The following is a 25,118-nucleotide window of genomic DNA, read 5'->3' on the forward strand; positions in this document are numbered from 1 at the left end:
CATCAGCCGGCCGTATAGAGACCCGTAATAATATCCAGACTCCGTCAGGCGCTGATAACGCTCTCACACGAGTACGCGGCATCTCCGGCTGCTTCACGGTGATCACTCTACATCCGATGTTGTTCACGCCCCTTACACACGCTGTCAGACCCCGTATCAACACTAAACACGAGCAACACTCATTAAGGTGGCCGTTCTACCTATCACAGAGGATTGCAACTCTATAATCATTTACGTACCCGCTGATGGCGCGTATGTGCCCGGAGTTACTTGGACATCCGACCATGTTTTCTGGATGTCAGGCAATGTATAATCATCTTCTAAAAGTCTGCAGTGAATCATTTCTGAGCGTATAGGCGCGAGGGAATCAGAGTTGGGACGTGGTTTTTGGTGTCAAGGATACGAGAAGTAGAGTTGTGCGAATTTTAAGCGCTAGACTAGTTACTCGTTGCCAAGTCGAGCACCAGGCCGCCACGAGCGCACACGACTGTAAAACAAAGTGTTTCACTAAGCAGTTTCTGCAAAGGTGTCAGATATGGTTCTCATAAGGTAAAGCATCTCTTTTCTAAAAGTATCACTGCTGTTACAAAGGCTTATTCCAAATAATGAACACATTTATGTCAGAAAATATGTCTTTCGAAAAGCGGAGTTTTTTAAATTTATTTTTACCATCTTATCAATATTTTGACAATTTTAAAGTCTCTATATGCTACAAAAACTTTGGAATTCAGTATGTTACAGATCACTGTAGTGTCTCTAAGAGTCGAAATATCTTCATAATTTTAATTACTGTCGGAGTTACGTGTTTTAATGTAATAGACGAAATTTCCGCATACAGAAACGTTTCCTATTTGAGAACTGACAGGGAAAGTGGTGTAGAGGTTCACTTCTACCTACCTCCCCCCCTCCCCTCCCCCCTCTCACGTCCTATGGATGTTCAGCACTGTCGAGCGGAGATTGTGGTGAGGACCTGTGTCACGCCCAAGGCGTCAATAAGGCACCATTGAATTAACAAGGACTTATTGCTGAGAGTTTCACAGTGATTTAGTCTCCTCCTCGGCGCATCCTGGTAGCAGCCGTGCTGCGTCTGTGCCGCAATGACGTGCTGAGTGGCGCTGACGCGCCATTCATGAAATCTGCAGTTGGAGCCTCTGGTGTTGCCTCGCGGTGAGTTCCGCGGCCTCATGGAGATCGGAGGAGCAGTTGGCAGGTCCCCGAAGCCTAGCCTCACTGTGGGCGTCCGCCGAAGCCTCAGTGCTCTCGTTGAGTGTTACTCCGCTTAGGCTGGTCCCCAGGAATCTGCGTACCTCTGATGACGGTTGTCATAATGGAGAGAAGGCGGAAATATGAATAGCGACACGGAGGACAGCCCGAGTGGCAGCCCCAGCGAAGGTGGTGCACGCACTTTCGAGGAGTGGCGGCACCAGACACTTTGCCCTCAAGTCGAACAGCTTCCAATTGGAGAGATTAGTTCTTCACCCACGGAAGATCTGCCAGGACCTCATCTTCAGTCAGTCACTGTTGTGACCGGCAGGAACGGCAGCTCGCAGCCAGATGGCTGTGTACTCGTAAAAGCAGTCTCCAAAAAAAGCAGCAGCTGGCAACACTTCATGGTATGTCAACAGGTCATCCCGCAATAAACGTTGGTATCAGTGATACAGACACAATGACCAGACTCTGAGCACAGAGTGGGAGGAAGGGGAGGGTTCAAGTGGCTCTAAGCACTATGGGACTTTACATCTGAGGTCATCAGTCCCCTAGACTTAGAACTACTTAAACCTAACTAACCTAAGGACATCACACACATCCATGCCCGAGGCAGGATTCGAACCTGCGACAGTAGCAGCAGCGCGGTTCCGGACTGAAGCGCCTAGAACCGCTCGGCCACAACGGCCGGCAAGGACGTATGTAGATGTAGATGTAGAATGCGGTCTTGCTTGTTTGTTGTTTGTATTACGGCGCCTCCGAGTGTTTATACTCGTTACGCAACCACTGCGTACCGACAGGCACTCTTTAATTGACGTCTTGTACACAGCTGAAAAATTTCATTCTTCGCTCTAATACTGTTTTGCTATACAACGGTGCCAACAAAGCGTGATCCCAGAGTGGCAGGCTCCGATTAGTGTATTCCTTGCGGGAGCAGTCCGGCTCGGTCGTTGTCAAATGCCAGCTGCTTCGAGGTGGTGGTAGTGTACAGGAAGACGGCATTAGCAGCGAGGAGGCGACCTGCACGGCAGAACGCTGTCTTGAGTCGCACGCGGAACGGCGGTCGCACGTGCCGCGAATGCGGAAGCGAGCATAACGTTGAAGGGCGGCTTTTGAGCCGGTAGTACGCAATTAGGAGAGGGCGCAGCCCGGAAGTCTTAAATGAGCGCAGCGCTGCGGGCAGAAGCAGACGCAGAGCCGGAGGCGGGCCCGGGCGGTACAATTAGGGCCGCTCCCTGCCCTGTGGCCCTTGACCGGGGGGGGGGGGGGGAGGGGGGAGGGCCGTTGCTAGGGAGGACGGGCGCGGGCGCGGTTCGAGTCCTGGCGAGGGCGTCGGAGATGGCCGTGTTGGGCAACGGGTACTTACCTAAGCGCAAAAATACTCACACAGTCTACATCTACATATGCACACATACTCCGCAAACCATCGTGCGGAGCGTGGTGGAGGGTACCCTGTACCACTATTAATAGTTTCCTTTCCCTGTCCCACTCTCAGGCAGAACGAGGGAAAAACGACTATATGCCTCCATATGAGCCCTAATCTCTCTCTCAGGCAGAACGAGGGAAAAACGACTAACTGTATGCCTCCATATGAGCCCTAATTTCTCGTATCTTATCTACATCTACATCTACATTTATACTCCGCTAGCCACCCTACGGTGTGTGCCGGAGGCCACTTTACGTGCCACTGTCACTTTCCCGTTCCAGTCGCGTATGGTTCGTGGGAAGAACGACTGTCGCAAAGCCTCCGTGCGCGCTCGAATCTCTCTAATTTTACATTCGTGATCTCCTCGGGAGATATAAGTAGGGGGAAGCAATATATTCGATACCTCATCCAGAAACGCACCCTCTCGAAACCAGGCGAGCAAGCTACACCGCGATGCAGAGCGCCTCTCTTGCAGAGTCTGCCACTTGAGTTTGCTAAACGTCTCCGTAACGCTATCACGCTTACCAAATAACCCTGTGACGAAACGCGCCGCTCTTGTTTGGATCTTCTCTATCTCCTCTGTCAACCGGACCTGGTACGGATGCCATACTGATGAGCAATACTCAAGTACAGGTCGAACGAGTGTTTTGTAAGCCACCTCCTTTGTTGATGGACTACATTTTCTAAGGACTCTCCCAATGAATCTCAACCTGGCACCCGCCTTACCAACAATTAATTTTATATGATCATTCCACTTCAATTCATTCCGCACGCATACTCCCAGATATTTTACAGAAGTAACTGCTACCAGTGTTTGTTCCGCTATCATATAATCATACAATAAAGGATCCTTCTTTGTATGTATTCGCAATACATTACATTTGTCTATGTTAAGGGACAGTTGCCACTCCCTGCACCAAGTGCCTATCCGCTGCAGATCTTTCTGCATTTCGCTGCAGTTTTCTAATGCAACTTCTCTGTATACTACAGCATCATCCGCGAAAAGCCGCATTTTCGTGGTCCTTACACGAAATTTATGCCGGTGGCAGTAGTATCGTCCTACACTGAGCTTCAAATGCCGGTTCTCTAAACTTTGCCAGTAGTGTACCTCGAAAAGAACGTCGCCTTCTCTCCACGGGTTTTCACTTGAGTTCCCAAACACTTGCGTTTTGTTCTAACCTACCGGTAACCTAGCAGCTCACCTCCGAACTGCTTCGATCTCTTCCCTTGATCCAATCTGTTGCGGACACCGAACACTAGAGCCGTACGCAACTATAAGTGGCACTAGCGTCCTATACACAGTCTTCTTTACAGATCATCCACACTTTCCTAAATTTCTCTCAATACACCAAAGTCGACCACTCGCATTTCCTACCGCAGTCCTCACATGCGCGTTCCATTTCATGTCGCTTTGCAGCGCTACGCCTGGATATTTAAACGACGTCGACAGTATCAAGCGGGTCACTACTAATGTTGTTCAAATGGCTCTGACAAGGGAACATCCCCATCGCACCCCCCTCAGATTTAGTTATAAGTTGGCACAGTGGATAGGCCTTGAAAAACTGAACACAGATCAATCTAGAAAACAGGAAGAAGTTCTGTGGAACTATGAAAAAATAAACAAAATATACATACTGAGTAGTTCATGCTTAAGATATGCAATATTGAGGACAGTTTGCGCTCAGGAGCGCCGTGGTCCCGTGGTTAGCGTGAGCAGCTGCGGAACGAGATGTCTTTGGTTCAAATCTTCCCTCGACTGAAAATTTTACTTTCTTTATTTTCGCAAAGTTATGATCTGTCCGTTCGTTCATTGACGTCTCTGTTCACTGTAATAAGTTTAGTGTCTGTATTTTGCGACCGCACCGCAAAACCGTGCGATTAGTTGACGAAAGGACGTGCCTCTCCAATGGGAACCGAAAACATTTGATCGCAAGGTCATAGGTCAACCGATTCCTCCACAGGAAAACACGTCTGATATATTCTATACGACACTGGTGACAGCATGTGCGTCACATGACAGGAATATGTTGTCGACCCACCTAACTAGTACACTTGGCGAATGGGTAAAATGATTCTTCTACCTTGCCCGATTTAGGTTTTCTTCTGGATGTGATAATCACTCGCAAAAAAGTGATGAAAACATAAGAGTTTGTCACATAAACTGAAAACAAAAAGTTAAATTTTTCACTCGAGGGAAGACTTGAACCAAGGACCTTTTATTCCTCAGCTCGTTACGCTAACCACGGGACCACGGCGCTCCTGACCTCGCACTGTCCTTGATATTGTATATCTTGCACATGGACTACTCAGTTTGTATATTTTGCTTATTTTTTCATAGTTCCACATAACTTCTTCCTGTTTTGTCGATCGATCAGTGTTCAGTTTTTCAAGGCCTATCCACTGTGCCAACTTATAACTAAATCTGAGGGGGGTGCGATGGGGAGGTTCCCTTGTGAGTACTGTGGGACTTAACATCTCAGGTCATCAGTCCCCTAACTAACCTAAGGACATCCATGCCCGAAGCAGGATTCGAACCTGAGACGGTAGCGACTAATGCTGTATTCGAACGTTGCGGATATAAGTTTAAATACTGAAATATGTAATCGCCAGCGGTCAAATATCGAAGTGTTTCACTTGAAGTACTTTCAAGTGTTTTACTTGAGCCAGAACTGCATCTTTAACGTAAGTATCGGATATTCGATAGAGGCCGGCTACGGTGGCCGAGCGGTTCTAGGCGCTTCAGTCCGGAACCGCGCGACTGCTACGGTCGCAGGTTCGAATCCTGCCTCGGGCATGGATGTGTGTGATGTCCTTAGGTTAGTTAGGTTTAAGTAGTTCTAAGTTCTAGGGGACTGATGACTTCAGAAGTTAAGTCGCATAGTGCTCAGAGCCATTTGAACCATTTTTTTTTATAGCGCTCGAATGACATACGTCAATTATCCTTCAATGATTGTTATTCAATGACCTGTGGAAGACAAACATAAAATTTAGAATAAGATATTCTGAACATCCAAAGCACTGAAAAGTGGAAACACAAACTCTACCTCGGCGGATGTCGGTCGTCGGCGGAATCTACAGATATCGGTGCCACCGACACCGCAGCCTTAGATGCCATGAGGAAACAGCGGGGAGTGGTTGTGTGGCGGAGGGCAGAGGGCAGCCCGTGTCCCGCTGTGGCGGCGTCGGCGCTCGCCGTGCTGTCAGTCAGGGCGGCGCGGCGGCCTTTTGATGTGTGTTTATACGCCGCGCCGGCTTCCGCCCGGCCTCAAAAACAAACAGCGGCGCGGCCTGCGCTCTGTTTACCCGCACTATTTATCCCCGCTCCCTGCGCGGCCACCGGGCACCGGGGTCGCCTTCCTGAGCGCCGCCGTTTCCCTCTGGGCTGGCTAGCCTTTCCTCCTGTACGGCTTCTTCCTGCTGCTACCACCACCCCTGGTCTCTTCCGCCGCTCTTCCGTCCTCTTGTTGAGAAGCCATTGGCAACTTAAGATACACTTCTTGTACTGGCTACAGCTCCCGAAAAATAACGGGCCACAGGCGCAGAAACGTATAATCGTCCTTAAGTGCTGGTCGAGTCCGTGCCGTTCTTCCCAAGGGGCGGCACTTCTATTTGACTGTCGCCTATCGACCTGCAACCTTAGACAGTTCTCGTTGCTGTCTTGTAAGTGGCCGCACTTGTTACGTTGACAGTCTACACTTCACCAATAACTTCTGATCTGAAGCTTAAAGTTAGGCACCTCTTCAAGGGACCTACGCCCCCTGGTAAGAGGCGGCGCACGACCTGGATGGAAGGATCTTAATTGTGGTTCCTCTCTTTTGAGCCCAACCCGATGGATACCTATGGTAGACTGGGGAAAACCACCGTTCAGGTCGTGTTGTCGGCGGGGCCGGGAGGTACTTGCGCCTGATGTACTCTACTAGGAGCCTTGTAGACTCAACACAAACCGTTAGCGTCATTACCTTATTACTTTTACCACAAGTACCCTTTCATTGGCAACTTTTAGCCAAGCACAAAATCAGTTACTTCTCTATTGTATATCGTTAATAGTTTTGCAGGCTGGACATGGAGGTCTTAGTCTTAGTTTCTAGCTTTAACGTACCCTAATCTCTTCTAGTTAAGTTAGTTTTTAGGATTCCAAGACCCGGGCCGCCGCCCACAACCAGGTGACGGCCAATATTATAGCTATCTCTTCTCTATTCAGTTCTCTTCCTTCCTTCTTTCTAAATATTTAATTTCGTTTTGTTTATTAATATCTCACTTGATTTTGTATTAGTTATAAGTTTTTCTAATGCTGCACAAAAAAAGATATCAAATGGATGTAAACAAATAGAGCCCGCCTCCACGTGGCGGGACACGGGCAACGGTGTGAGTGGGGACGGGAGCCGGTGTGGTCATAGCGGCCAAGTGGCAACATACGACCCACCATAAGAAATTAGACGGTGGGTCATAAAATATAAGCAGCTAGCGAAAAAAAAAAGTCTGCGATGTAAATCGTTCACTGCACGTTCAAGTATCTGCTTAGGAACGTTTCTGACTTCTACACGAATGGTGTTTTTGAGTTCGCAATTTTATGTAGACGTCTAGGATACACACTATGTTTCAGGAACCCACAACGGAAAGATAAGTTGTGGGTCTGGGAAGCCACAAAATGTCCTATTATTGACATAATGTGTTTACGGAACACTCTGTGCACGACTGCCATTGAAATATGAGCACAGTTAGAGCTAACATCTTGCTGAGACTGAATTTGTCAAGAAAGTCAGCATCTTGAGAAGTCGCTGTGGCGGCTCATTCATCTTCATCGTGAAAAAACAAAGGACGGATTATGCCCATTGGCTGTGTAAGTGGCGCTGATGGAGTTCTTGAGGATTATTCTCGCACCAGTAAAGGCAGTTTTGTTTGTTGACATTATCACTGCGATGAGAATGTGCCTAGTCACTCATCAATAGGAAATTTAAGAAGCCTTCATTGTGCCTGTTTGTAGTCAACAGTTCTATAATCATTCACTTTTCGTAATCACTTTCATTTAACTCTTGGATAACCTGTATCTTTTACGAAATGATTTATAGTTGCAACCGCACAATTCTGTTTACTCTGCGACTGGACATTCCCGTTACTGCCGCAGTTTGTCTCACAGAACGTTCTGGACTGTTGGTTACAATATGCTGCACTTCTCTGTTCGTTCTTGCGAGTGACAACTTTGGGCCTTTCTGGCGATTTCAACTTAAGTGCGCTTCCTGTTGCTTCAAAGTTTTTCACCCATAACCTAACTGCATGTGCCGATGGTGCAGTATCATTCCTTCTTAGGCTGATATGAAGACGGTATTCTCGCCTGGCCTTCAAAGTCACAAAACATCCAAGCTCACTCCATCTCAGTAATCCGCGTACCTACCTGAAACATATGACAAACATACAGTGTTGCCAGTTATGCTATTTCACTTTCAGAGACTAAAGACAGGCCGTTATTCTGCCATACTCTGTAGGGTGCTAAAGAGTTTTGGTTTGGAACAATCGATTAGATCGTCTGACCACAACAAATCTCAGATTTATGAAAAGAGCGACGGGTTTAATATACACTGACGAAAAAAAGATTGGCAGCACCAAGAAGGAGTCGTGCGACATAAAAGAAAGTTTGTAGGCATGTATCTATTTCTGAAAGATGATGTCTATTCAAATTTCGCGCCAGCTGCAGAAGAGTGGCTGCCGCTAGTAGCGCCACTATGAGGATGCAAATAAGGTTTGCTTTAAATACATGCCGTAACGGTTGTGAGCGTTAGCTACGTTTGAGATTCGACGCGATAAGTTAATGTTAGTCAAGAATGCCTTTAAGGCGACGAAGATACCTCGCTGAATTTGAACAAGGTCGTGCAATAGGGCTACGAGAAACTGAGTGTTCGTCCTGCCATGGTGGCAGAGACTTGGCAGGAATGTAGCCGCAGTACATGACTGATGGCAGCAATGGTCACGAGAATGTACGGTCACAAAAAAAACCGGACGGCACTTGGCACTGCCGAGAGGGAGGAGCACCCTGGTCGGTGTATGAATCTGGCGCATCCTACTACACCTACAGCAGCAATTGGAGCAGTGGTACTAAGAAGTATTACAAATCGGTTACTTCAAAGACAGCCCCGAGCCAGTCGTCCATAGCGTGCATCCCACTGACCCCAAAACACCGACATTTGCGACTTCATTGGTATCAAGCGAGAGCTCATTTTAGGGCAGGATGGAGGTCCGTTGTATTTCTAATGAAAGCTAGTTCTACCTTGGTACAAGTGATGGCCGTGTGTAGGTTAGGAGGAGGACAGTTGAGGTCTTACAACCGATCTGCCTTCGTGTTAGACACACTAGACATTCACGGGTGTGATTTAGCGTGACAGCAGGAGCAATCTCGTGTAACAGCAGGAACACTCTCGTGGCTATCCCAAGCTTCCTGACTGCAGATTTGTGCGTCACTGTGGTGATTCGGCCTGTTGCGATGCCATTCATGTTGTCCAACAGGATGACGCTTGCACACATACACTTGTTACACCCCAACATGCTCTACACTCGAAATGTTGAATGGTTCGAATGGCTCTGAGCACTATGGGACTTAACAGCTGTGGTCATCAGTCCCCTAGAACTTAGAACTACGTAAACCTAACTAACCTAAGGACATCACACACATCCATGCCCGAGGCAGGATTCGAACCTGCGACCGTAGCAGTCGCACGGTTCCGGACTGCGCGCCTAGAACCACTCGAAATGTTGCCTTGGCCTGCTCGATCACCAGATCTGCCTCCAGTCAAGCACATACGGGACATTTGCAATGGATTTTTTTCGTGCTTACATTAACCTGACATCTTGCAATATTAATCACATAAGTACGTTACCTAGACAAATTCATCCCCGAACTTCATTACTCTACATTAATTCTTTTTCTTCTTCGTCGCGGATGGATCAGTTAGGACCACGCGTAATCAACATTTGGTTCAAAATGGCTCTGAGCACTATGGGACTTAACTGCTGTGGTCATCAGTCCCCTAGAACTTAGAACTACTTAAACCTAACTAACCTAAGGACATCACACACACCCATGCCCGAGGCAGGATTCGAACCTGCGACCGCAGCAGCAGCGCGGCTCCGGACTGGAGCGCCTAGAACCGCACAGCCACCACGGCCGGCCAACATTTGTTGGCCTTCCTTTTCGCCCAGTATTCCTTCATAAACAGCGAATGGGCTAGCTTTCGTTGCGTAGACCAAGTATGTCGGTTCGTTTTTCTCTCTTCTTCCTCAAAACCCCACGTGTTTGTGATTTTTCTGATTTCATTTCTATCATGTGGATTTGGAGACCCTAATTCTCTCAGGTCTTTTTCCGTCTGGTTGTACCAGTTCGGTCTTGTAGTTTTGTTCTTTAAAAATGTATGGATTTTGTGCGTTAACCTGTTTGAGTCCATTCTTTGTATATGCCCCATGAATTGGATTCTTCTCAAGCGCATTGTGTATGTTATTTTGGAGATATTTTTATATATTTCTGCATTGGGTTTTGGATAATGCACACCATCTTTAGTTATTGGTCCTAGGATTTTCCTCATTATTTTACGTTCTTTCACTTCTAATTCCTCTTTTAGTGTTCTGTGTTGAAGGTTTAGTGTCTCAGATGCGTAGAGAGCTGCGGGTTTAATTACTGTTGTGTAGTGTCGTATTTTCTGGACTCTTGATCTGACAGATTTCTTTTCATTACAATTTACTGCAATCCATTCACCTAAATATTTAAATTCTTTTACTCGAGAGATGTAGTTATTACCAATTTTGAGACCAGAAGGTGCATCTTTGATGTCAGTCATAAATTCTGTTTTTTCAAATGAAATTTGTAATCCCATTTTTGCTGCCTGCTCTTGTAATAATTCTAGCTGTTTCTGTGCATCGGTGATGTCTTGTGCGATCAGTGCCATGTCATCAGCAAATGTTAAACAGTCTAATTCTATGCCCTTATGTCTTGGTTTCAGTCTGTCTGCTGGTGCACCTGCTTTTCTGCATTCTCTAACAACTTTTTCAAGAGCACAATTGAAGAGCACTGGGGACAGTACATCCCCTTGTCGCACTCCTGTGTCTATTTCAAATTCTGTGCTCAATTCTCCCATAAACTTTATTTTGGATTTGGTCTCCGTGACTGTTTCTTTTATGATGCTTGTTGTCATTTGATCTAGTCCAAATTCTGCTAATACTTCAAAAAGGGATTCTCGGTCTATACTGTCATATGCTTTTTCAAAGTCGACAAACGTGATGACATTAATTATTTTTTGGAGTTGGGATTCTTTTCCGTCAGTGTCATTTGTTTGACAAGTAAAGAGGCCGTAGTGATTGGCAGCGGGCGTGTTGGACGTGTTGCAGGGCTGGGCGAGCAGGTGAGCGTGCAGCTGCAGAGCCCGGCGGCGGCCGCAGACATCGCTCCCGGCCACGACGTCTCGCTGCGCTGCAAGGCCGACGGCAGCGAGGACCTGCGCTACGCCTGGTACAGGTCAGTACCACTCCCGTCCCGCCAACGTGGGACAACCGACCTGTTCCAACAACCGATTGACCAGTCCGTTGCTCTTAACTTCAGTCGGTTTTTACGATCGAATCAAACAACGGAATGAAACAACGCTCTGCGGGCACATCATCTGTATAATTTTTTTTCACTCACTCCTCGAGTTTGGATGGGTTCACAGACCCTTAACTTCCCTGTGGACAAATTGTTGAATAGTTTTGTGTTGTATTCATTGTCAGCTTACAATTATTTTTCGCGTTGGCTATCATGTAGTCTTGTCAGGGAGGATTTGAATTTCACATTCATTCATTTAACACTTCATTGTTAACATTCCCATGTTGTTGTTGTTGTGGTCTTCAGTCCTGAGACTGGTTTGATGCAGCTCTCCATGCTACCCTGTCCTGTGCAAGCTTCTTCATCTCCCAGTACTTACTGCAACCTACATCCTTCTGAATCTGCTTAGTGCATTCATCTCTTGGTCTCCCTCTACGATTTTTACCCTCCACGCTGCCCCCCAATGCTAAATTGGTGATCCCTTGATGCCTCAGAACATGTCCTGCCAACCAGTCCCTTCTTCTTGTCATTTGTGCCACAAACTCCTCTTCTCCCCAATTCTATTCAATACTTCCTCGTTAGTTATGTGATCTACCCATCTAATCTTCAGCATTCTTCTGTAGCACCACATTTCGAAATCTTCTATTCTCTTCTTGTCCAAACTATTTATCGTCCATATTTCACTTCCATACATGGCTACACTCCATACAAATACTTTCAGAAACGACTTCCTGACACTTAAATCTATACTCGATGTTAGCAAATTTCTCTTCTTCAGAAACGCTTTCCTTGCAATTGCCAATCTACATATTATATACTCTCAACTTCGACCATCATCAGTTATTTTGCTCCCCAAATAGCAAAACTCCTTTACTACTTTAAGTGTCTCATTTCCTAATCTAAGCCGGCCGGTGTGGCTGTGCGGTTCTAAGCGCTTCAGTTTGGAACCGCGTGACCGCTACGGTCGCAGGTTCGAATCCTGCCTCGGGCATGGATGTGTGTGATGTCCTTAGGTTAGTTAGGTTTAAGTAGTTCTAAGTTCTAGGGGACTGATGATCTCAGAAGTTAGGTCCCATAGTTCTCAGAACCATTTCCTAATCTAATTCCCTCAGCATCATCCGACTTAATTCGACTACATTCCATTATCCTCGTTTTACTTTTGTTGATGTTCATCTTATATCCTCCTTTCAAGACACTGTCCATTCCGTTCAACTGCTCTTCCAAGTCCTTTGCTGTCTCTGACAGAATTACAATGTCATCGGCGAACCTCAAAGTTTTTATTTCTTCTCTATGGATTTTAATACCTACTACGAATTTTTCTTTTCTTTCCTTTACTACTTGGTCAATATTCAGATTGAATAGCATCGGGGGGAGGCTACAACCCTGTCTCACTCCCTTCCCAACCACTGCTTCCCTTTCATGCCCCTCGACTCTTACAACTGCATGTGGTTTCTGTACAAATTGTAAATAGCCTTTCGCTCCCTTTATTTTACCCCTTGTGATTGCCTGCATCATAGGTAGGACTTTGACAACAGTATTGAAAGATATTGATGTCAACTAAGCATTGTTTTATGAAGAACTTCTTTGTTTTTCCAAGTGAAACTGTTTGCAGTAAATCTACATATGTTTATCGTGAGCTTCATTTTAAAGAAGTCATTATCTGTCGATTCATTTTCTGTTTATCACGTGAGTATTTCTGTTGTATCCGTGTGGACACGCTGTGCGGTTACCGAGTCAAAACTGGTTTCGTTTCTTTTTCTCTTTTATTTAAAAACATAGGCCTCGCGGAATCTTTACAACCAGGTTTAACTGTGCAGCGTGTCTTAGACATCCTGTTTGAGGAAACAGACGCTCTTCTTGCTGATGGAATTTACGTAGCACTCCCTCATTCTGCAATTCTCTTGGATGTGGATGAAGGGGGACGAGACAAATGTAGTAAGCTATTTGTTACTCAGCAACATATGTTTTCTGATGAAATCAGTGATAAAATAGTTTGGGAGACACTCTTGCAAACCGTTCATCGGGGGGGGGGGGGGGGGGGGAGGACGACAATACGACTCGTGTATAAAATATAAAACATGATGTTTATCTAGCACTTCTAGATATCTTTTAAATTTTTCCTTTCCTCGCCAAATGTAAATACAGTATACGAAGAACAATTTAGTGCGGATACTGTCCCACTCATTCAGCTGATAGATGATTTAACACTGGGAATATTGGAATTATTGCTCCATTTTTTTTCTTTGACAACCTCTTTGCAGAATTTGCTGTCCTTCTTAAGAGAAGAAAGTTGTGGAGGAACAGGCGCTATTAAAGAAAAAAAAAAAGAGTTCCCAAATCTTGCCCCATTTTCGTCAAACCAAGAATTACTTAAAAACGAAATGGGAGACTTTGAATTTTCACTTTGTCAGGATGATGGTATTATTATCACAAGATGGGTTTCTAAACAAAAGTAATAGAATTGGGTTTACTTTCTTTGCTGACTAATATATACGTACGTAATTCCTGGGAGCCGAAGAAAGGAACAGGAGCCAGGAATACAGAAGAGAAGTTTTACAAGCTTGTAAAAGGAGCAGGCGGGCCTTCTACCAATCGTTTCTAATCGCGTGTTGCAAGAGATATATGACGGCATAAAACACTACATCAAGAAAACTGGGGAGAAGAGGAGGTGTGTAAGCTTGTACTGCTAACAGAAGCCATCAGCAGTTCATGCAAAATATGGGAAATCTGCTGGTGTAGGATTGTGTCTAGAATGTTTAGAAATATACCACGAATGGCAGTAAATCATAGATTGCGAATTAATTTGTGTTTGTTGTTATAAACCGGCTTATAAGAATATTGTGTTCAAATTTTGACTTATTAAAATCTGCTTAACAGTAGCAGTAATCAAACCATGCCACAGAAAAAAAATGTAAAATATGCATTTAACAAGCTCAACGTGCCCTTGTGGACGCGGTACGTTACTCACAGAGGAAGGTCGGTAATAGCTTATTTGCATTTTTGAGATGTGCAAGAAGCCAATAAGTTGCATCTTGTCCCACAGTGGGATAAATGAATGAACAGTTACCGCCATTACTCTTGAAATAATAAACAGCTTACTTACTTCCTTTCCATCTGTCTCGTTGGTATTTAGCTGCCTCTTACACACTAGGCTCTAAGAAACCATCGCAACATCAACGTAAGATGCCGCCATATAAACGCTAGTTGTTCTAAAAATGTTTTGGCATTGAAACATATTATAGAATGACAGAGGTGGTTCCTTGCAAGTTCCACTTGCTTGATATCCGATATCGAATCCAGTAATATGTGGCATATAGCATAGTTTGCCTACTGCACTGAGTTATGTATGTACATTACTATACTATGAAATGCTTAATGTAAGTGACATTGATGACAAGCAGGTATCAGTTCCAACATAGTAGTAGTGCACACATGATTACATGTGATAGCGACAAGTGTTCTTTTGATGTTTTAGCATAAACAAAGTAGCCTTACATGTGTTAAAAGAAACACGAAAACAAAGCTTTATATGACATTGCGTATTTATCCAACGATGAAATTCGAACAAAGACGGCACAGCAACAGGTCCTTTCGGATAGCGAATGACAGACAGCAATTAAGTAATATAAAATAATAACTGTGTGAACATTCCCTTTCGATTGTAGATGTTGGAAACTAAAATGCCACACTTAAATATGTGAGTAGAGGGAAGCATTTTAATTACAGGTAGCCGCACGGGATTAGCCGAGCGGTCTCAGGCGCTGCAGTCATGGACTGTGCGGCTGATCCCGGCCGAGGTTCGAGTCCTCCCTCGGGCATGGGTGTCTGTGTTTGTCCTTAGGATAATTTAGGTTAAGTAGTGTGTAAGCTTAGGGACTGACAACCTTAGAAGTTAAGTCCCATAAGATTTCACACACATTTGAACACATTTTTGAACTACAGGTACCGCTGACGCTGAGTGAGAATAAAATATACAGTTTCTATAGTTTTATCTATAATTGGACAGTGTCGAGCATACCACTGGAGCAACTTAATAGTTTGGGCCCCCACCATTCACAAGTACGATGACGAGTGAAAACTATAAAATTTCAACCACAACTAATTAAAGTTCACATAAAAACTTAGCTGCTCCATATGATGAAATAGCGAATGATATCCTTGGGGAGGTTGTTGCTTCATAAAGCTGTCGACGTTTCTGACACACTAATTTTTAAATAAAACACAGAGTATATCACTTTTCTTGTCTTGTATTGTGACCGATTTGGATGTACATATTTGTTGTTTGACAGCTTCCGAAAGATAATAATGTAGATTCACTGACTGACTCTCTCACTGCCTCCGACTGTCTGTTACTCTTTTAGGTGCTTCTTCCTTACTGACTGACTAACTGCCTCTCGTGGCTCATGCGTCACTTCCTTTTATATAAAACTAAACAATTGAATACATTGTTAAATGTAAGATTTACAAAATAACAATTACTAATCATTAGATGATTTTCGTTCTTACACAAAAAAATGGGCCACGTATTGCTCTACATGTTCTGATATGCAATTTGGAAGAGTTTGATTAATTTCATATACAATTTCTATGAGTTTTACAGTACAACAATTTAAATTAAATTTTAGTTAATTACAAACATCATTTTGAATAAAATATTGTTAAGGCTTTTTTCGATAGCTGTTAAGTAGAGCTATCATTTATTATAATAATAATAATGACTAAACATCGTAGCTTTTTAGAAATAGGGTTGAAGTAAATTTTCAAAGAATATTGGCACAATAACGCTTACTCCCCTTAGTTGTTAATTTAAACTGGGTAACATATTAATGTGAAATTTAATCCGAGGCTCCGAAGTCATGAACTCATTTGTACTAATCTTTTAAAGGGCAGTAAACTATTGTAACTGGGTAACAGAATGAAGTCCAGGAAGTTAAAAATTCGAGCTAAACTGACCTCTTCAGAGAATGTTGACATGAGGAAGAAATTTCAGATAGGGATGCGAATGTAGTCACACTTCAAAATAAACAAAAACAGTAGGCCAGAAGAAGGAGAATGCAAACATAAGTTTCCAACGATGAATTGTGGGACTCACATTATTGGATGGACGGACGAGTGAATAAATCAGTCAGGAATTAAAGATACTTAACCTGAATAATAAAATTGTAAAATACAGGAACAAGAGGAAGGGGGAAACATTGTAAGAATAAAGAAAAGGAGGTATAGTGTATTATGTTCAATTTTCCGTTGATGACGTGATTATTACAGACAGGGCCCAAGTTCGAATTCTAATTAGTGTAAAACGCCCTGAATTAATTCTCAGTGGGCTGCCGTGAGCGGAGGAAGATGAGGAAGCAAGCTTCACCCGTCGACTCGCAGTACACTGGCTACCGTGGATTTGGGGGAAGAGAGGGGGGGGGGGGGGCATTGCAGGTGAACAAGCCGAAGTTTTATCACGCCGTGCTGGCATTAAACATGTGTTAACTGGTTCGGTACGGCACGGCAATCACTTCGTGTAACGTCTATCGGTCTATGTACTGTTAGATCTCTGATACTGGTAGCAGAATGTTGTGGACGCAAAAACGCTATGAAACGGACTATGAACTTGTCGTATAGACTTGAACCTTACAACTGTTCAATTTGCAGTCAATACTTTTATTGAACTCCTCGTTTACGATCATATACTTGCCATCGGGCTGCCAACCACAAAGTGCCTCCTTGCTCCATACTCTGACTCCCTCCTGTACCCTTTGAGTGACGTCACATTCGCCGGTTACAGAGGGTACGTTCACTACACCATTCAACTTAAAATATATCTAGGAATACATTGATATACATGTAACTATTACATTTACGTGGAGGCTCTGACTCGTATTGTCCCAATACTACCGAAAGCTTCAAAGGTGTGTGAAATCTTATGGGACTTAACTGCTAAGGTCATCAGTCCCTATGCTTACACACTACTTAACCTAAATTATCCTAAGGACAAACACACATATCCATGCCCGAGGGAGGACTGGAACCTCCGCCGGGATCAGCCGCACAGTTCATGACTGCAGCGCCTGAGACCGCCTGGCTAATCCCGCGCGGCCCCAATACTATCCAAGTTTTGACATGAATAATATGAATAGCAAAATTTGAAAAAAGAGTTGGGTGCTGCGCATTATATAAGAAATGCTGAAACAAAATACCTAATAAATTTTCAGTAGTGTTTAGAGGGTACAAATCGAAACTCATAATATTGAAAATAATATTTATAATTATAATAATAATACGCTGAAGGCATGTAACCACCAAACAATCAAAGCAAAAATAATAGTTAAAGTTAATTTTGGAACTACCTACAAAAGTTTCATGATAGGTGTCAAACTATGTGGTTAAGATCAGTTTCATACCAATAGTTTTGGTTTATGACCTAATTTAAGTACTAGTTGACCCATGCAAATAATTCACACCCTATCCTGACCAGTCACCGATGAATAATGTAGCAATGGAAAAATAATTACAAACTTGCGTCTTTGGGAACCATTGAAATCTTGTCCGAAACGATGAGGTCAGAGTCACGGAGAAGTTGTGCATCCTTCGTATGGGTGTAATTCAGTGTGACTGATGTGTTTATGATGGGAACAGGCAGTCTGATAATCGAATGTGATACGCTTCCCCCTCTTGGAACATTGGCAGCTGTTGAAATAACTTTGTTTTCAGCTCGTAATATTTATCAGAGCCCCCCTATCCGTCAATGAAGTAACAGTTGGGAATCCTTTCAATTCTTGATATCGACATGTATGAGCGAAATCGCGTAAAGAATCCAAACAACTGCAACTGCTATCTTGTATGTTAGTGAAGCATATTGTCAATCGAAGGCCCCGGGAGTAGACAACATTCCATTAGAACTACTGACAGCCTTAGGAGAGCCAGTCCTGACAAAACTCTACCTTCTGGTGAGCGAGGAGACAGGAGAAATACCCTTAGACTTCAAGGAGAATATAATAATTCTAATCCCAAAGAAAGTAGGTGTTGACGGATGTGAAAATTACCGAACTATCAGTTTAATAAGTCACACCTGCAAAATACTAACGCGAATTCTGTACAGACGAATGGAAAAACTGGTAGAAGCCGTCCTCGGGGAAGATAAGTTTGGATTCCGTAGAAATGCTGGAACACGCGAGGCAATACTGACCCTACGACTAATCTTAGAAAATAGATTAAGGAAATACAAACCTACGTTCCTAACATTTGTAGACTTAGAGAAAGGGAAAGCCATACCTACGTTCCTAGCATTTTTAGACTTAGAGAAAGCTTTTGACAATGTTTACTGGAATACCCTCTTTCAAATTCTGAAGGTGGCAGGGGTAAAATACAGGGAGCGAAAGGCTATTTACAATTTGTACAGAAACCAGATGGCAGGTATAAGAGTCGAGGGACATGAAAGGGAAGCAGTGGTTGGGAAGGGAATGGGACAGGGTTGTAGCCTCTCCTCGAAGTCTGAAGAGCGTAGCCAGAGCTTGGTATTGCTCACAGCGTTGTTCCACTTGCGTGGCCAGCGTTCCGAACAACAGGCACTGCTACTCAAAGGAGAGATGGTCGACCGTAATAAACTACAACAGCAGATGACCACTACATTGTGCAATATGCAAGAAGGCACCTCATCAAACAGCGGTGCATCTGCTATACAACAGGAGTGCAAGGCACGCAATCTCAATCTCAAGAGTGGCACGGCCACTGCATGGCGGTGGTCTCTTTGCGCGACGACATTGTATTGCGCTGACATCCGCACATCGGGGCACCATTTGCGATGATACCGAGTGCATATGGACTGGACCATCGAGGGATGGGTTATGTGCTCTTCTCAGAGAAGCGCAAATTCGATCTGAGAAGTGATTCTGAACCACCTATGGCGAGTGGTGGGAATACAGAATCCACCCAGGAACATTGTCCAACGTGGTTATTTTTGTGGTCCTCATATTACAGTGTGTGGTGGCATAATGTTACATTAGCATACTGACCACTACATCTTTGAACACAGCGCACTCACCGCTCAACGTTATTGTGACAATAACTCCCTTCCCGAGTGCGTCTTTTCAGGGGTGCATACGGCTCTGACATCATTTTTATGGATGACAGTGCGCGACCTCATCGCATAGCGCAGGTGGAGGGGATCTTGAAATCATGAAATCGACAGACCTGACCGATCCCCCGACTTAATTCCCATCGAGCACGTGTGGGATTCGGTGGGGAGACGCTACAGCTCGTCGACATGCACCAAAGACCATCCAGGTAGCTGTCAACTGCGATCGTGGAAAAGTGGAACACCGTGCCACAAGAACTTCGTAGCAACATTGCAGTCAGCATGGGAACACTTTGCAGAGCATGCTTTGCTATTTGTGGTGATCACACAGCCAATTAAGAACCACATCCCTCCTTTTATAGTGTCCGGGAAACCATTACAAACTGCGGTTACTTCAGTGGAATTATAGTCTTTGAATAAAGGTGTCATTTCTGTTCGTCTCACTGCGTATTTCTTTCAGTTATCGCCTGTTCTTCTCTGTAATACACTATACTGCAGCAGTCCTTTCAATGGACGGTCCAAGTTTCATCGAGCTATGCTTTTTGGTGGTGACACATCATGAGAAAATTTACTTCAGTCCTTACATTTTGCTCGCCAGCGTACATGGACTACACCCAGACATGACGCAGCAACGAATCTGTGTAAAACGAGTTGCAGCGATTCACTTGACGAGCTACATGACGGCTACAGAGAGGACGAAGCTCTGCGCCTTTCGTGTGCAAGGAGCCGCTGCAACTCTGTCGCCAGCTCTCCGGTAGGCCAACGATACGCCAACAGTGGGGTCAGAGCAGTTTCTTCTGTATGCGCTCAGTATCGAAATGGCCGTAAAAGAGCTAGCAGCTGTGCTTTGTGTGCGACAACAGAATAAAAAGAAAATCCAAACAAAAATAGTAGTTTGGGTGTACACTTTTATTGCTGATTGCGACATAAAAGGGTTATTTCACACATTGAACAATGTTCAGTTACGTGAGTGTCAGTAAAGCCTTATAGCAGCAAGAGATTTTCGTGACATTGAAGTCTAATCAGTAGCTAATCGTTTGTTGTTAGCAATGGTATTTACAGTTTTAGTTATAGCTGTAACGAATACGTAGTAGTGATTTTCAGGTATTATTTCAAAAGCGCTTTATAATAAACTCTTAAAGATCTGAGACAAAAAATAAGTGACTTGCCTTATTTGTTTACACATCGTATTACTGAAAATAATTCTTCCACATTTAACGTACCGGACTCATTAAGCGACACTTCGCTGCAAGAGGGAGCGTAGCTGCGTTATTTCAGTCTGGAATCAAGTTTTGGGGAAAATTTCCACGTCCCGGATGGTAATGTGCTTTGTCTGTGGTGTGAAGTTCTTGTGATTGAGTGGAACACCAGGAACAGGTTGCGATGATGGAATTGAGGGACGATGATGTCCATGTTCTCCAACTGTGCCATTGTCTGAAAGAGCGTTGTTATAAGTTGTTTGAGTCCTTCGAAGTGGACTTCGTTTATGACGCTCATGAGTCTAATTTAAGCGGTCATTTTCTTTTGTTTAGGTATACTTTGAAGTGGGTTCAGTAGAGACAGTAAAAACATTTTGTCTTCATCCTCTTCCGCTTTCCCTTTGCTTTGTCCTAGCATTAAGCACCTTAATTTACAGATCATCATCAATATTTTTTCTGCCTTCTTTCGCCAAGTAGCCGCGCCAGGTACAGCTGTTTTTTCCTCTTCATGTGCATCTCCGATTTGTTGCTGGAAACGGTCTTGAGAAACGACTCCTGATTGAAATATATATATACTCACTCCTACTTACTTCTGCACCTGATCCTCACTTTGCGGATTTCAGTGCAGTTCACGACCAAAAGAATCCCCGAGACGCTTCCTCCTCTTCTGTAACGAACTATGAAAGCGTTAGGTATTAAGGCAGAGATCTGTGCAAAGTGTTTCGTTAAACAAGATCACCTGAAGTTGAAAAATACTTACGTTCACTAAAATGAAGTAAAATAAAATAAAATGTTTTTGAAACACCTAGCTCTTTCTTGTCTTCTAAAGTCGATTATTCTCTTTAGAAAATTTCCAGAACTTATTCCCAAAATGTTTCTTTCTGTTTGCAGTTTGAACAATACTGTGATGAAGTGTCTCGAATTGCTCGTCTTATCTGAATCTTGAAGATAAGTTTCGGTTTCAAAATTGTCCTCAGTGCACACGGGACGAAGAAGACTACATACAGTGTATCCCAGAAAATGTACACACTCTTGTTTTGACTATAAGCCTAATATTTATTTATTAGGATACAGAAAAATTTCAAAATTCCAAATAATGCGAAAAAATGTGGAAACCAGCCATTTATCGAAAGTGTTCAAATCGTTGGCCATCGTGGTCCAGGCACAGCTGATAACACTGATTGATGGAATCCAGTACGTTCCTAATCATTGCAGTTGCTATTTCAGCACATTCATTTTCATTGGCTGCTGTCAACTCCTTGATTGTAGCTGGCCTTGAACTATAAACATTGTGCTTCATGCCCATAGGGATCAAGTCCGGCGTGTGTGGAGGGTACTGGGTACTGCCTCTTTGTACCATCCATCTGTCACAGAAGCGTTATGATCCCTTCAAAACAAACGCCCATAAACCACATCACACTGCAACTCCTGGTAGTTTCACATGGTATTCCACTGTCATATGAAGATTCTCTGCTGCCCATTACGAGCATCTGTGATGATTAATTGAACAATTTAACTTAAAAGTTACCTCATTGCTGCAAACAGTCTTGTATGGGAATTATTTGTCCTGTGCACATCTTGCTTGACACAACTCACAAAATTCAATTCTCCTGTCAGGATCATCATCATTCAGAGTGTGGAGTAATCTAGGAATGAAACTTTTCCATTGGACACACTTCAAACTGTGATTGATGCAAATTTTTGGAGTTCCTGTCTCACAAGCCAGTTGCTGCACAGACTTTCTAGGAGACTGCTGAAACATTTTTATGTCTTCTCTTCCTCTTGTGGAGCCAGTGGATGATTGTGGTATTCCATAATGGTTCTTGTGGGCATTATGGGCAGCTCCTTCTTCCTCATAATTGTCTCCCAGATGAGTAATTTTAAGTAACAGTTGTGCATCTTGTTGAAACTTCATTTTTCTGTCTTCCGGTAGCACTTCAGAATGAGCTTTCTTTGGCCCAGGCCCGGCCTACAGCCATTTTTCAATCCGTCACACCTGAAAAAGGAAAAAAAAAGTATTGCAATTAAGAGCTGTAAAAGAGTGTATACATTTCTTTGAGGCACCCCAAACGGGTGACTGGCAAGTAGCATGTTTTGGGTCTGCTGGTGCCGTGGTGTGGGGGTGACCAGAAGCCACTCTGCGATCAACTGGCAGTGTTGCCAGCAGAACCTCACAGTGGCAGCTCTGCTGGCAGAGCTGCCACACTCTTTTAGATGGAAGCTGGGGGAGGCGCCATTGCATTGTGTGTGGTGTCTGCAATTTGGATGCATGGCCTCCTGTGTGAAAGGGCCCTTACTGTGTACTGTGAGCGGAAATGTTTTATTATTGATAAGGTTGGGAGGATCTGCAATGGGGACCACTCAGTGTAGTGGAGCAAAATGAGAAACTCCTTAAATAAATTATCATATACTTTTGCACACTAGATTCCAAAGTGTAAGTCTTGCACCTGATTGCAGTATGAGATTTATTTAGTTTGATGTTAAGAATGTGCTACTTCAAATATCGTGAAATAATTATTTTGTGTCCATGATACAACTTGATTCTCAGGGGTACTGTGTGTTTTGTGGCGAGTAATAAACTTATCCAACATACACACACTCACACACACATAATTGTGCCATTATAAATGTGGACAGATGTTGTAATGTACCATACTAAACAGATCTGGGAAGCCTACAATCTAAAGTTTGTTTTGAACGTGGCAGTGTTTTACTTGGCATGGTCCTATTGGAGGTAGTAACCATCTGCATTCTTCCAACTTCTTAAATGACTTACTTAATCAGGTATAGGTGTGCCTGCAACCGAAACCACAATGCAGTCTGCCATTTTCCATGACTGGAAAAAACAATATAAAAACCCAAGAGGCACTGGAACATCATGGTGAGAGAAAATCTGACTTGAAAATTATCATCCACTAAAGATATGATTGGACGAGCTATATTTTGAGACTTAACTGTTTTCTACATAGTGCAATAGAATGACCAACAGAAGGAAAATGTGTAATGAGAAGCAAACAATTGATTTATGTTTTAAAGATCGACATAGAATATTAACAGCTGAAAGAACAAGCACAGATTGTGACAATTGGAAAATAAAAACTATAGTCAGAAATTGAGGAAGAATGAGATTCTGCCCATCTACTAAAAAGAAATTGCACACAAACACAACTATGGGCGATATCAGTGGAAGTGACTCATAGTTTAATATATTTTTACTTCTGCCTGTTAACTCACTATATTTTTCATAAGTAATAGTTACTTTATAGCAAAAAGATTTCTGGTGCCCCAGAAAAAGGAGGCGGTGCTTCACCCAGTGGGTAATGCACTATGAGCCCATTGCAAGCTTTTGCTCCCAGCATCCTCCACATATGGGCAAAGTTAAAGTGTGCAATTAGTATGCATCTGTTAGTGGGTCACTATTTATTGATGATGAATGTGATGATAATGGTGAACCACGGACGTGGAAACTTCTGACCATAATTTCTGAAGTGTCTCCCTAGGACACCTACAAAAGTTATTTTCAAGGCAGTTTCAGTTCATAAAAACAGATATAAGATCTTGAAACATTTTATTGACTTTCCTTCAGAAAAATCATAATATGAATATGTTATTGATAATGTTTTTGGTGAGGATCTTGTTATAGATACGATACAAATGTAAGTAACTTCCCCAACTTTTCTCAAAATGTATTTGCCTAATGGATTTATTATCATAGGTTACTTTATGAAAGGATGTGTTTTTTTAAACAAAGAAACAAAAAGCTATTATTCACATCCTACCTCGGATGGGTTTAAATTATTATCCAGTCACCAACATTTAGTTCTGTCGCTTCACTAAACTGTTTGATTTAACTAGTCTCTTTCAAAGGTCATGGATGACTTCCTTCTCTGCCTTATTGCCCACTTGAATTACATGTACCACTGCCTCTTGTGATATTGACATAGACAAGATGCACAAACATTAGCTTTCTGTCATTCAAATTCTGCACTTGTATTATTTACAAGTGACATGAATGGTGTTTTGTAAAATGATTGACACTTCTCTACTGTAATGAAGTCTGGTAAATAAATGTCCAATTTGACTACCAGTGTTTCCAAAGTGCTTGATGAAATGAAGGAGCTTGATGAATGCCTCAACAAATAATTAATTCAGAAACTGGTTTGGATATATAGACAAAAATAGAGCAAAACCATCAAAAATAATTTATAATTGCTGAAATCTAAATCAGGTGAAACTAACTTTCCATCAATCCCTTTTCCTAGTTGCCCTCATAAAATGTGGTTTAATGCCCTAGATAGATTTAGCATTTCATTACCAGCCATCAGTTTGCTTTTCTGATTCCTTGAAGAAACCACTGTTTTCTTCTTTTGGAAGTGTTCCACGTGCCTCTCCAAACTCATCCTGTCTAGCCGTACATAATAGTCATTGTAAGACTAAGCTGAATGATAATGCTTCCAGGACCACACAGTCCTGGCCACACTATGTTATCCTCCGTGTATGATGTACTAGGTCAACAATATGCAGGTACATGTGTTTTACATTCTACACTCTATCCAGATAAGAGCCACTACTTCTCCTTCAAGAGGGTCAACTGCCTTATGAAGCTGTCTACAATGCACTATGGAGATTCCATGGAAGTTGTAGGAATAAAGCCCATGTCTC

At 43.3% G+C, this 25,118-nt stretch overlaps 1 protein-coding gene across 1 annotated transcript in view; it reads left to right on the plus strand.

Moving 5' to 3' along the window:
* The first annotated feature begins 535 nt into the window (after positions 1–535).
* The window catches only part of LOC126482034 (inactive tyrosine-protein kinase 7-like), a 98,892-nt gene continuing 74,309 nt past the window's right edge, over positions 536–25,118 (plus strand). The window contains exons 1-2 of the mRNA XM_050106006.1: positions 536–549; positions 10,938–11,129. Coding sequence (XP_049961963.1) covers positions 536–549; positions 10,938–11,129 — 206 coding nt within the window. The remainder of the gene's footprint in view (positions 550–10,937; positions 11,130–25,118) is intronic.

This window comes from Schistocerca serialis, chromosome 5 (assembly GCF_023864345.2).
Source record: "Schistocerca serialis cubense isolate TAMUIC-IGC-003099 chromosome 5, iqSchSeri2.2, whole genome shotgun sequence".
In the NCBI taxonomy this organism is placed as follows: domain Eukaryota; kingdom Metazoa; phylum Arthropoda; class Insecta; order Orthoptera; family Acrididae; genus Schistocerca; species Schistocerca serialis.